The sequence below is a fragment of the Rhinoderma darwinii genome, chromosome 5, assembly GCF_050947455.1.
Source record: "Rhinoderma darwinii isolate aRhiDar2 chromosome 5, aRhiDar2.hap1, whole genome shotgun sequence".
NCBI classification, from domain to species: domain Eukaryota; kingdom Metazoa; phylum Chordata; class Amphibia; order Anura; family Rhinodermatidae; genus Rhinoderma; species Rhinoderma darwinii.
Window position 1 is genome coordinate 286,401,843 of NC_134691.1, and position 14,187 is coordinate 286,416,029.

General features: G+C 38.8%; 1 protein-coding gene across 1 annotated transcript in view; it reads left to right on the plus strand.

The window, feature by feature from the left end:
* Positions 1-7,293, plus strand: part of HACL1 (2-hydroxyacyl-CoA lyase 1) — a 38,795-nt gene extending 31,502 nt beyond the window's left edge. Inside the window, exons 13-17 of the mRNA XM_075827239.1 lie at positions 479-633; positions 1,983-2,141; positions 2,632-2,739; positions 5,328-5,514; positions 7,121-7,293. Coding sequence (XP_075683354.1) covers positions 479-633; positions 1,983-2,141; positions 2,632-2,739; positions 5,328-5,514; positions 7,121-7,153 — 642 coding nt within the window. The 3' untranslated portion in view covers positions 7,154-7,293. The remainder of the gene's footprint in view (positions 1-478; positions 634-1,982; positions 2,142-2,631; positions 2,740-5,327; positions 5,515-7,120) is intronic.
* Positions 7,294-14,187: the final 6,894 nt, after the last annotated feature.

Genomic DNA, 14,187 nt, shown 5'->3' on the forward strand with positions numbered 1-14,187 from the left:
GGTAGTTCTAGCATTCTCGGTGGAGAAACGGCAGTGCCTGAGCATTCATTTTGCATTAAAGTGAATTGGAAAAAATGGAAACATCCAAGTGCCATCAATCAACTGTTCCCTTATCCCCAATACTCATAAAGACAAGGCACTTTTATCTACAATTGTCCTTTCCTGTTCTTGTCCTGTTATATCGTTGGCCACCTTTTAATCAAGATAACAATAATGCATGAGGCCTCACCTGGTGCCACTAGTTCATAGTGCAGTATTTTGCGGCATTTTACTAAATATAAGTATTCCTTTAAAAATTGCTACTTCATTTTGTGAGGACCACATTAAACTGGATTAAAAAGCATGTTCGTAGAAAACCAATAGAAGTAAAAATTCATGAAGTAGTCCTATTTTATTTTTTTTAGTGTAGTTTTGTCATTACCATTTGATTTTAATATACTATATATATATTATTTTTTTTTTTTTTTTTCAATTTTAGAATTTAGCATCAGGGAACTCTGTTCCAATGAACTATTATACTGTATTTCGCTATGTGAAGGAAGCTTTGCCTAATGACTGTATCATTGTGAGTGAGGGAGCTAACACAATGGACATTGGTCGCACTGTGCTTCAGAACCTTTATCCACGTCACAGGTAAGTAGCTTGTGTATGTGCACAATATATGAGGTCAGGGGCTTTATCAAGTTTTGGTTCAGATTTCTATTTTATTTTTACATGGTGAAGAGATTCTTTGCCAGGGATCTATTGTTTACAAAAGCCAAGAAGTCTTCTGAAATGGGGCTCATAATCTATTTTTCCTATTTCAGATACGCAGACTAGGGTCAATTTTTACCTATCAGTATGTAAATAGCTTACCCATAATGTTTAACACTATTTGTCTGGCATCACACCCGATGCACATTTCGGCGGGTAAAGCCTTCGTCCGGACGAAGGCTTTCCTCGCCGAAACGCGCGTCGCGTGTGATGCCAGACAAATAGTGTTATACATTATGGGTAAGCTATTTACATCAAGCTGCATATGTTTTTCTTTATTACTGACCTATGTGAGGTAGGTGCCAGGTGGCACCAATGGTTACAACCTCACAAACATGACCTGGGACGTGTATAGCTTGTTACACAAACACATACTTTTGAATGGTCTTCCAAGTTTAGTGATTTGCTTGTTCTCTTATTCATGTACTTTTGTACTATCTACCTTATGCATATGCAATTACATTAGCCCAACATCTACAGGTGTCTGGCTTCCAATTTTTTCCACACTGTGGTAATGATCCTTGATTTTAATATGTGAACATTTATATATGTTTATTGTTGTTTTGTTATAAACAAAATAGTAAATTTTTATTATTACATAATATCGTGGTTTTGACTCCGTTAGGTTTTGTGGATCCACGGGATGTCTATTCACAATCTCTGCACTTCGTTACTCTGTCTGTGGTAGTTACAGCAGAGGAAGCGTAATCTCGCGAGATTACGCTGTAAATGACAGGTTACAGCGAGATTACTCTTTGCTCTGCTGTAACTACCACAGACAGAGTAACGAAGTGCAGAGATTGTGAATAGACATCCCGTGGAATGTCTATTCACTGTCTAAACACTTCAGTATTGTTATTGTGTTAGTATAAGACAGCACATAGCGATCTAAAAGGATCCCTATGCGCTGCCTAAATGAATGGAGAGGAGTGCATGACGCTGATTGGTCACTGATTGGTCAGCGTCATACACTCCTCTGTACAACGCCCACTTGGTCTAAAGTAAAAATACGCCCACTTGGGCATTAAGCAACTCATTAGCATAAATCTAAAATCGCTAATAAAGTGGTGAAAATAGATTGTTTTATTAAATCAAAAGCACTGCTGTCACCTACATTATAGCGCCCATCTCCTTATGTAGGAGACAGGGCACTTATAATGTGGTGACAGAGCCTCTTTATTAAAATTGTAAATCGTTTTAGATTTATAGCTGTGCAATTTTTTCAACAGGTTAGATGCCGGCACTTTTGGCACAATGGGTGTTGGCCTGGGATTTGCCATAGCGGCAGCCATGGTTGTAAAAGATGAGGCCCCTGAAAAGCGTGTTGTTTGTGTGGAAGGAGATAGTGCATTTGGTTTCTCGGGTATGGAGGTTGAAACAATCTGCAGGTAATACAGGGAGAAGTAGAAGCTATGTTTTTGCATGCTATTGTATTGTTAAGTCTTATATATGCTATGTATGCATAGTGGTTTACAGAATTTAGTTCTTGTTAAAAAGAGAACCTTTCACCTGCCCATACATGTGCAGCATGTAATAGGCAGGGCTGCACAAACCCTAGGGCACTTTAATTTTTTTTCCTACCCTCTAGATATCGGTGCCGTTATATTCGGCGCCCGATATTTAAATAACCCCCTGAACTGTCAATGGGGCGTGTAATTGGCAAGGGGACGTGTAACATCGCTGTGACGCGGTCCAATCAACTAAGGACAGTGCCACAGCAAGAGCTAGAGGAGAGCGTGTGCACACGCAGCTCGGAGCTATGCGCGCGCACACTCTCACTCACTCTTCAGCTCTCGGCAGACAAGAACAAGACTGTGATCTCTCACATGTAAAATATGACAGTAAATATATGATCTGTACTTTTTTTTTTTTTTTAAGATACAAACTTCCTATTGTAATCATTGTGGTTAATAACAATGGAATTTATACGGGGTTTGATGAGGACTCTTGGGCTGACCTGTTACATGCTGGGGATCCAGCTTTACTGTAAGTATCATGCACTTATCAGTTTAAAATATTTCTCCATTTAAATATATTTACATTTATTCTGCAAACGGATCTTTATTTTATTTCTCCATTATGGTTTTATAAAAATGATACAGTTTGTACAATACAAATGCATACATTGTAAAAAGACTAGATGGAGGGCTTTTCTGAGGTTACTCCATGTTTGTAGCCTTCCTCATTGCAGTTGAAGTCCCAGTACTAAGTGTCTATGTATGTATGTATGTGTGTGTGTGTGTGTGTGTATATGTATATATATATATATATATATATATATATATATATATATATATATAAAGCAGCTGCACTCACTGGAAATAAATGTATAGGTGCCAAGCAAGTCGTCCCGATCCGAGGACAAAGCAGTATACAACAATAGAAATCTTGCAGCACTCCAAATGTGAAAAAATAGTGGTTTATTCAGCCAACAAACAGCGACGTTTCTGTCTAACAATAGGACCTTTATCAAGCATGATGCTTGATAAAGGTCCTATTGTTGGACAGAAACGTCGCTGTTTGGCTGAATAAACCACTATTTTTTCACATTTGGAGTGCTGCGAGATTTCTATTTTTTTATATAATCTTAATGATTTGCAGATCATCTGCAAAGAGGAGTGGGCCAAAATTCCATCTAACATGTGTGCAAACCTCATCAACTACAAAAAACCTCTGACTGCTGTGCTTGCCAACAAGGGTTTTGCCACCAAGTATTAAGTCTTGTTTGCCAAAGGGATCAAATACTTATTTCTCTGTGCACAATGCAAATAAATCTATATAATTGTGACAATGTGATTTTCAGTTTTTTTTTAAATATAATCTATCTCTCACTGGTAAAATTAACCTAGCCTAAAAATTCTAGACTGTTCATGTCTTTGACAGTGGGCAAACTTACAAAATCAGCAAGGGATCAAATACTTATTTCCTTCACTGTATATATTGCCTGTTTTTGTGTGTTTATATGTATATTTCTACAAATATATATTTGTGTGCGCTATATAATTATGTACGTGTGTGTATGTACATGCATGTATCTGTATTTGTGTGTATTGGTTTGTGTACTTTTTCTAAACAACTGTGGCTTTTGGACACCAATGGAAACAAAATTAGGTTACATTACAGACATGTTTTCAAATATTTACAAGGATATTAACTATCGAGTCATGCAGACTTCTGCACATCTGAACTTGACAATACGGTCTTTCTAGGATATGTCTTATTCGTGTTCATAGCTGCATTGAAAATTAAGTGTACTTCTGCATCACCTCTGCATTCCTTAAGAAAAATTCAGTCTATGTAGACATATACATAATTGCATATCTGCTAAGGATGCAGTCACAGCCAGATGTTGTCATATCAAATTTTCATAATTCGTAAAATGTAGTTATAAGCGTCCTTTATTATACAAGGGTCTGTCATTCATCAAGTTGGGAAAACAACGCTCCCTTGTCAATGCTCTGCAGCCATTGTCTGAATATCTGCTCTGTCCGACCGCTACATGCACTCTGCACATAATATAGTTAATACTGAAAGTATCTGAAAATCTGCAACAAATCCACCATCTGAATGTGGTCTAAGTGTAATGAGCCATGTCCCCGTGTGATCATCAAATGGCCAATATTTTTATCCCCTAGAAGGATTTTTATCCCCTAGAAGGATTTTTATCCCCTAGAAGGATTTTTATCCCCTAGAAGTAACCATTAAGAACTTGAAAACTGTGAAAAATTGATATTGAAAGTATATAGGAAGATTATATAACTTTTTATTCTACAATGATTAACCTGTTATTTGTTAAAACCCTAATACCCGCTTGAATAAATAAACTGATCTAAATGTAAAGCATCTGTCATCTGTTATACTTTCCATTTTAATCTGACAAAAAGGATGTGATCAGAACCTTACTAATAAAGTTACCTTGATAAAGAAATAAAGGTGGGGTATTTATTGGGATTGGCATTTCATTTCCCAGTCTTAATATAAAGATAGCTGGAGAAAGAGGAGGCTAATTTAACATGAAACTAGTTAGGCGCATTATTTGGTGTCCATGTGCCTGAAAGGGAAATTTACGAGTTGACTTTTTACTATAATTACGCCAATTTCTGGGCCTTTTTTTCCTTTCTACCAAGAGCTGGGAAGGATATAGGGAGAGGGAAGATATGGAATAATTCTCTTTTTGTGGTTTACCTGTTTTATCTGTTTACATTTTTTTTTTATATAAAAAAATTGCAATCAAATTTACGTAAAAAATGAAATAAAAAAATAGTCAGGCTTTGGACCTTCACTAAGCCGTGCCTGCTTTTTGTAAAAGAAGCATTTGCAGCGTAGATGCATCAAAAGTCCCAATTTTTAGTAAATTGCGCCTTTTATTGACTATTTTACTTTTTTACGCCAGAAGACTGGTGTAGAAAAGTTCATAAAATCCCCCAATGTGTCTTTACTGGACATATGTGCTCTCTATATGTCAAAATGTGTGCTTTATTCTCATATCTATCCTAATTATTTTCATTTTGTAATACCAAGGGTGGTGTGTCTCAAGTCTGAATAAAATATTTCTATGTTTGTATTTTTTCTAGTGCGCCTCCTGTTTCTCTGAAGCCAAATGCTCACTATGAGCAGGTAATGATGGCCTTTGGTGGGAAAGGATACTTTGTGCGTACTCCTGAAGAACTGCAGCAATCACTGAATTCTAGCTTCTTTGATAAAAATGTGCCTTCTCTCATCAATGTCATGATAGATCCTCAGTCTGACCGGAAGAAGCAGGTAACTTCTTGAAATTTCATTCAGGTCTGGGTTCACCAGCCATTTACTTTAGGCACATTTCAGATGTTGAGGTGCGGTAAAAATCGCATGCGTTTTTACTGGGTTTTTTTTTCAATGCGGTTGGGTTTTTTCTGCAATCATCAAAAACCGCACCAAATCACTGTGCCAAATTGTGCACCATAGTCATTGGATTGCTGGAGAACCCACCAAAATTGTCTAGATTCCGCCAACAAATAAATATATATTAATAAAACATTACATAAAAGCTCAAACTGCGAATGCCCAGGGATAAGTGTGATCTAAAGTTGCCCACATTAGACATAACTTTGACATACCCACTGATTTCAATGTGATTGGCTGGCGATCTAAAGTGTATGGGGGCCACCGGATTCTCTCCTGACAGCAGATGTCGAGGAAAGCAGGATTGGGGATGTTGAATTTCAACGTGCCTAATCCTTTGTTCCCACAGGAGATAAACTACTGCCAGAGGTGTCTGGCAGTGCCTTATGCCCTTCTCCCTATTAAAATAAACATGCACACTGTGTCGAGCCGAGCACGCGAGATTATGGGGGGACGTTGGCCGAATAAGCCAAGATGTTAAGGGAGACAGTTATTTAATGTGTATGGCAACCTTAAGCTTTAGGAGATTGTCTTGCTTTAGGCCATGTCGTTTTTTTTAATTTATTTATTTAAGATTTTATACAGTTTTTATGACATAATGCCCTTAGTGCCATCAATGATATTCTATGTGCTTTATAAAAGCCTTTACAGGAATTTACCATACATTTACAATTTTTGTCGGAATTTTCAATTCTGACCTTTTTTTTTTTTTAAAGGATTTTTTCCAGGATTTAAAAATCTATACATATTTACAATTTATATGATTTAATAAGAGGGGTATTCTGTACTCAATACGTGCCTATAGGTGTTAAACACACCTCTGTATTCTGGCTCATCTGTAAGCACAGAACCAAGTGGATTGAATGAAGGAGGGGGTTTTGGAGGGGATTTATTTTCTTTGTTTTTTGGGGGGTTTTTTTATGTACAAAATGTTAATAAAAATCATTTGATTTAAAAAAAAAAATCTTGATCGAAACTAAAAAAATAACAAACTATACAAACCATGTCATCTAGTGTATCACCCACCACTCCTGTTGTCGTTTTTTTCTTTTTTTGACGTGACGTCTAAGATGTTGATAGCGTCTATAGCGAAGTCTCCTCTGTGGCCAGTGGTTTGAATTCCAGTGTCACCTGACAGGTCACTATGGAAGTCATGTCAATTTTGAGCCCAAAATTGTAGAAACATACAGCAAGTCCAAGAAAAAAAACACTTTAAGATATAATTGAGTGCCACCTATAAACATGAATATAAAGTGCTTTTCTGCAGACTATTCTATTGTCTGATCTGCAGAACACTTTAGTGTGTATAACCAGCTCTAGTCAAGATTTGACATAAGTGGTACAAGAACAATTGGGGGCTTTTCAATTCACAGAACTAGGGTGTCGTTGTATAGGTGGTACATTGTGAGTTTTATTATATATCTGCTTATGGCTGGGTAAAGTAAAAAAAAAAATAATTGACCCTTTATTAATTTTATCTTGTCAGGCATTTCCTTGGCTGACCCGTTCCAATCTCTGATTGCTTACTAAGAAACACGTCATGTGACCATCTGTCTGAATCAGATTGAAGAGCAATGCCAATAATTCAAACTGAATGTATAAATACTTGTATTAATTTCTGTAAGGTTGTACAGATTAAAACGTAATATTTCTAATTTACTTTATGATTCCCTTTATAATTCATTTAAAAACTAAAATAAATGACCGTAGCGTTATAAGTAAAAATAGAAGATTTTAATGCCAATTTTAAGATTCAAGAGGTTTTCTGTTAATAAGGCGAAGTCCCTGTATACCTGAAAAGGTTCCTCACCATTTTCAAGGTATGTGTTTGCTGTCGGTGAATAAAAACAGTCTTATTTACATTCAGAGGCAGCTAACATATATAGTCCTGCCTCCAGACTAATACATGATAGTAAACTACCATTGAGATTTGCGCATCTTCTCCGGATGTATTTAGCTCACAGAGCATTGTCAACCCCTATAAAGATATATCATGAAATTGATCAGCAATTTAAAAGAATTGGACCTATTTAGATTATATAACAATAAAATATTTTTCCACTCTAGCCGTTTACTGCCCTATACTACTACAGACCATACCATTAAACCACCACGAATATTAGGTCATAACCTCTAACCTAGACCTCCAGCTCTATGGCGATGCTGATTTCATTTTCCATCAGGACTTGGCACCTGCCCACACTGCCAAAAGTACCAATACCTGGTTTAATAGCAAATACAGAGGGTTCACCACAAGGTGCAAACCATTAATCAGCCTCACATATAGAAAGGCCAGATTAGACTTTGCCAAACAACATCTAAGAAGCCAGTCCAGTTCTGGAAAAGCATGAAACTAAGATCAACCTGCACCAGAATGGTGGGAGGAAGAAAGTATAGAGAAGGCTTGGAACGGCTCATGATCCAAAGCACAACACATCCTCTGTAAAGCATGGTGGAGGCAGTGTGATGGCATGGGCGTGCATGGCTGCCAAAGGCACTGGGTCACTAGTGTTTATTGATGATGTGACTGAAGACAGAAGCAACCGGATGAATTCTGAAGTGTTCAGGGATTTACTTTCTGCTCAGATTCAACCAAATGCAGCAAGGTTGATTGGACGTCGCTTCACAGTACAGATGGACAATGACCCAAAACATACTGCGAAAACAACCCGGGAGTTTATAAGGCAAAGTAGTAGAATATTCTGCAATGGCCAAGTCAATCACCAGATCTCAACCCGATCGAGCTGCATTTCACTTGCTTAAGACAAAACAAGACACACAAACAAGCAACAACTGAAGATGGCTGCAGTAAAGGCCGGGCAAAGCATCACAAAGGAGGAAACCCAGCGTTTGGTGATGTCCATGGGTTCCAGACTTCAGGCAGTCATTGCCTGCAAAAGATTCTCTACAAAGTATTAAAAAAAAAACACATTTTATTTATGGTAATGTTTAATTTATCCAATTACTTATGAGCCCCTGAAATGAGGAGGTTGAGTAGAAAAATGGTTCCAATTCCTAAACGTTTCACAGGATATTTTTGTTCAACCCCTTTAATTAAACCTGAGTCTACACTTCAATTGCATCTCAGTCGTTTCATTTAAAATCCAATGTGGTAGCATGCTGAGCCCAAATCATGAAGATTGTGTCCCTGTCCAAATAATTCTGGACCTAACTGTGTGTGTGTGTGTGTGTGTGTGTGTGTGTGTAATACATACATACATACATACATACATACATACATACATACAGATAAACAAATGGATCCAGCAGCACCGGTGTAGTGTGGGTGCAAGCCAACGAGATCAGACCAAAATCCCAATAGTATACAATGCAAAAAATAGGCAGCACTCCGTTCAGGTAAAAGTGAAAAAGAGGGTACTTTATTGTCCCATAAACAGTAGCAACGTTTCAGCTCCTTCCACTGGAGGCTTGAGAAAGGCCTATTTATTGCATTGTGTGTATGTGTGTATATATATATATATATATATATATCTATATATATATGCATTCGGAAAGTCTTCGGACCCTTTACATTTTTTCACATTTTGTTATGTTTAGGCCTTGTACTAAAGTTAAATGAAAATGCACGTTTTTCCCCATCATTGTGCACACAATACTCCATAATAACAAAGTGAAAAGGATGTTAGTTCTTTGCTAATTTATTTAAAAGGAAAAAGTAAAATATTGCATTGACATAAGTATTCAGATCCTTTACTCAGTACTTAGTTGAAGCACCTTTGGCAGCGATAACAGCCTCCAGTCTTCTCGATTTAACACACCTGGATTTGCGGCTTTTCTACCATTTTTCTCTGCAGATCCTCTCAAGCTCTGTCAGGTTGAATGGGGACAGCGATTTTCAGGTCTATCCAGAGATGTTCAAGTCAGGGCTCTGGCTGGGTCACTCAAGGACATTCACAGAGTTGTCCCTACGCCACTCCTGTGCTGCCTTGGCTGTATGCTTAGGGTAGTTGTCTTGTTGGAACTTGAACCTTCGGCCCAGTCTGAGGTCCAGAGCACTCTATCAGGTTTTCAGGTCCCCATTTATCTTTCCCTCAACCCTGACCAGTCTCCCTGTCCCAGCCGCTGAAAAACTGCATGATGCTGCCACCACCATTCTTGACTGTAGGGATGGTATCGGGCAGGTGATTAGCAGTTCCCGGTTTCCTCCAGATATGACTCTTAGGCCAAAAGTTAAATCTCCGTTTCATCAGACTACAGAACCTTGTTTCTCACAGTCTGAGTCCTTCAGGTGCTTTTTTGCAAACTCCAGGCGGCCTTTCATGTGTCTTTTACTGAGGAGAGGCTTCTTTCTGCCTTGATTGTTTAGAAGATCTCTTCAGAACTAAGTGGATATGTACAAACTTTGTATTAGAATATTTTAACAAAAAAGTTGGATTGAGATCAAGACTCATTGCTGGTCAGTTTAAAACAGTGCATTTTTTCGTTCTCCACCATTATTGTGTACTTTTGGATGTGTGCTTTGGATCTTTTATCCTCCCGTTTTGTTTGACTCAACCCTAGTTTTCTTACACTTGGGAACACATTTCGCTCCAAAATGCTCCTGATAATTCCACTATGTCGTGGAAGGTTCTTGACTGTTCCATGAGCAGCAAACTGCTTGATAACAACATTTTGAATTGTTAAAGCCGAGATGCCAACGTGCTTAGAGATATTCTTGTACCCTGTAGACTGCTTGTGCTTAGTGAATAGCCTTCCTGGTGTCCTCAGACAGTTTTCTTGTCTTTGCCATTGTAAACATAGTCTGATTTTGTCCTTTGTTTTGAACTGAACATACAGTGCCATTATTCGTGTCCTGGCATGGTTTTCAATTTTTGTATCCTTTTTTTTTTCCTGCAAAGTTTTATTTATTTTTTTTTTTGTTTTTTTTTTTCTGTCCTTGTGCTTTTTTGTATCAAAAGATATGGGTTAATCTATATTCAAGCAGTTTCACTAAGGCCCTGTTCACCTCTGCGTCAGGGCATTCCGTCAGAGGAGCAGAACAAAGGAATGCCGGACACAGCGGGTTCTTTGCAACACAGACGTCACCGGTGGCCGACGGAAACTGTTGGCGTTATTGGGTTCTGTCAGCTTTCCGTCGGGGTATCCGTGGTTAAACCAGAAACCATAGCGCAGAATGCTGTGCTATTGTTTCCAGAAATTTCTGCCGGATCTGAGACTGAGCCTCCAACGCATATTTGAACAGCCCATACGTTTATATGGTGTACTTAATACTCAGGGGTGACCATAAAGTTGACAACTACTGTATATAATGTGCTGTTACAGGGAATTCTACCGAAATATTGTTATTTTAGGAATTGTTGACTGATTCCTATTTTACTGCTTAGCACCACTTTATTGGTGCTTTCCCTGTGTGTATACGTTTCAGATTTTTTGCGTATTAATGTTGGTGTGCAGATATACAGTTGTTAAACAAAGTGTGGTGGGGACAAATTCCTTGATAGTCACGTCCTGCAGGGACCAATCATGGTAGCAATGCCAGATTCTAATCAACATGTGGCAGGGACCCACTGAGAATAGCTGCAGCAGAACGCAGGAGAATTGGTTTATTGGGCTATGTTCAATTAACGTTATTTGTTGTATCTTTTTGACGGAAAGTATAGCCTAGCCTGCAGCGTTATTCTTGCAGTGAAAAATTCTAGAACCTTGATGAAAACCTGATGGATCCCATTATAAGTCAATGGGATCTATTTGTCATGACAGCATTATGAACGAAAGCCATGAGACTAGTCTGAACAAAGCCTTACAAAAGTTTGTTGTTTTGTATTTTAGGCACATACAAGGCTTATTAAAATCCCAGAAAATAAAAAAAACTTTATCAACCAGAAAACTATTTAGAAGGAATACCCAGTATCCCAATTTCACAAGTTGATTAAGTTGGCGCTGTCATCTGGAAACCAAATTATGGGTGTGTGTAATAAGATTAGACAAACGTTAGCCTATCCCACCTATGGTGCGAAGTATATGGGGGCAGCCAGACTGTCCCCAACATCTGCTGTTGAAGAAAATAAAAATCGTGTTTGTTGGACTCAATACAGCATCTGGCAGCAGCTTATTACCTTTTGGAAATCAACATGCCCACACAGTCAATCTCATTAATTTTTAAATTTTTGTTCGGAAGATATGGCATTGTAACTGATGTCCACTAGAGGTCAGAATAACCCAACTTTTTTTTTTCCTTCAACTAGACCGTTATTTATGTACTTGAGTTTTGGCTGGCAAAAATTATAAAACATCATATTCAGCAGTAAGTATCTGCAGTATCTCTATTCGGGTATATTCACACGGCCTATTTACGGACGTAATTCGGGCGTTTTTGCCCCGAATTACGTCTGAAAATAGCGCCTCAATAGCGCTGACAAACATCTGCCCATTGAAAGCAATGGGCAGACGTTTGTCTGTTCACACGAGGCGTATATTTACGCGCCGCTGTCAAATGATGGCGCGTAAATAGACGCCCGCGTCAAAGAAGTGACCTGTCACTTCTTTGGCCGTAATTAGAGCCGTTATTCATTGACTCCAATGAATAGCAGCGCTAATTACGCCCGTAATTGACGCGGCGTTCAAGCGCCTGCACATGCTGGTACGGCTGAAATTACGGGGATGTTTTCAGGCTGAAACATCCCCGTAATTTCAGCCGTAACGGACGCCCTCGTGTGAACATACCCTTACATATTACCTTTTATGTATCCAACACTGTCTGTGATTTTTAAGGAACATTGACTAGTAAACCGTTCTCTCCTGTCCTCACTAATGACCTGGCTATAATTTAATATAGAAGTCTGGTTAAACATGCTTTTCTATATGTGCTAAATATTATTCATATCCCCAGACTACATTGTATCCTGCATATAGTTATCTAGTTAGCATACAAGTATAAATTCTTTAATACAACTGGTCTAAAGCAGAGAGTCTAAGGGTATGTTCACACGGCAACGCCAATTACGTCTGAAATTACGGAGCTGTTTTCAGGCGAAAACAGCTCCTGAATTTCAGACGTTTTGACAAGTGCACGCGTGTAAAAGGACAGTTATTACGGTCATTGTCCAACTTGACAAATAAATTGGGAATTCCTGGATATGCATTTAATAGCGTAAACATGACTCCCTAACATCAAAGTGATGGTAAATATGTAAAAGTAAATTAAATAAACTTTCTTTTGGTATCAAACGGTAATCAGAAAAAAACAACGGTTTATCGATGCAGGTAACTTTTATGTCCAGAGAGCACTAGTATATTGTTAAGGCAAATATCCAAAAATTAGAACTCTAAGGTGAATCAGGGTAACCTCATAAAGTCATGCACCTAAAACTGTTTGGTTCGGATGCCTGCCAGATGATCCCTCAGCTAATGCCATCAATTGTTTTTCAATGACACAGGCTTGTTAAAAAGTAGCAGGGAATATCTGCAACTCACAAGGAATTTAAAGATGCAAAGCCATTGTACTGTCAGGTGTCACCCTCAAAGGACTTTCCTAAAACACACAGCAGTACTAAGGATAAGGGTATGTTCACATGGCTGTGAACACCCGAAAAAACGGAAGCAGAACGCCTCCAAACATCTGCCCATTGATTTCAGTGGGAAAACAGCGCTCTGTTCCGACGGAGCGTTGTTCGCGGTGTTTTTTTTACACATAAAAAAAACGGGCGCGATAAAGAAGTGCATGACACTTCTTGGGACGTTTTTGGAGCCGTTTTGCATAGACTCTTGAAAAAAGCTCCAAAAACGGCCACAAAAAACGCTGCGAAAAAGTCGCGAAAATCGCGAGTGGCACAAAAAATTACCTCCGTATTTTGAGACGTTTTCGACTCTGCGTGTGAACATACCCTAATGCCACACGGTGCATCGTTGATGCGGTTTTGTTGCGTTTGAAAACCGCATGCGGTCAACTGCATGCGTCTTTTTTTTTTTTTTTGTTTTTTGTTTTTTTTGTTTCTAAGGCCGGATTCACACGAGCGTGTGCATTTTGCGCACGCGAAAGATCCATAAAAGCTCTGTGTGTCAGCAGCATATGATGCGTGGCTGCGTGATTTTCGCGCAGCCGCCATCATTATGACACTCTGTTTTTATGTTTGTAAACAGAAAAGCATGTGGTGCTCTTCTGTTTTCATTCATAGTTTTGACTACTGTAGCGCGCATCACACGCGGCACACGGAAGTGCGTCCGTGTGCCATGCGCGGTTTTCATGCAGCCATTGACTTCAATGGGTTTGTGATGCGCGAAAAACGGGCAAATATAGGACATGTCGTGAGTTTTACGCAGCGGACATGCGCTGCGTGAAAATCACTGACCGTCTGAACGGCCCCATTGACTAACATAGGTCCGTGCGACGCGCGTGAAAATCACTCGCGTTGCACGGACGTATTATACGTTCGTCTGAATAAGCCCTAATGCTGCAGTTCTGTTGCGTTTTTAAAGGAAATAATTGATGGACATAGTTTTCATCCGTGTTGAAGTTTGTTAGGTGCTGCCTGTATATAGTTCATTACAAGGCATTGCAGAACTGTTCGCAAAAACGCAAGCAGTTCAGCAACA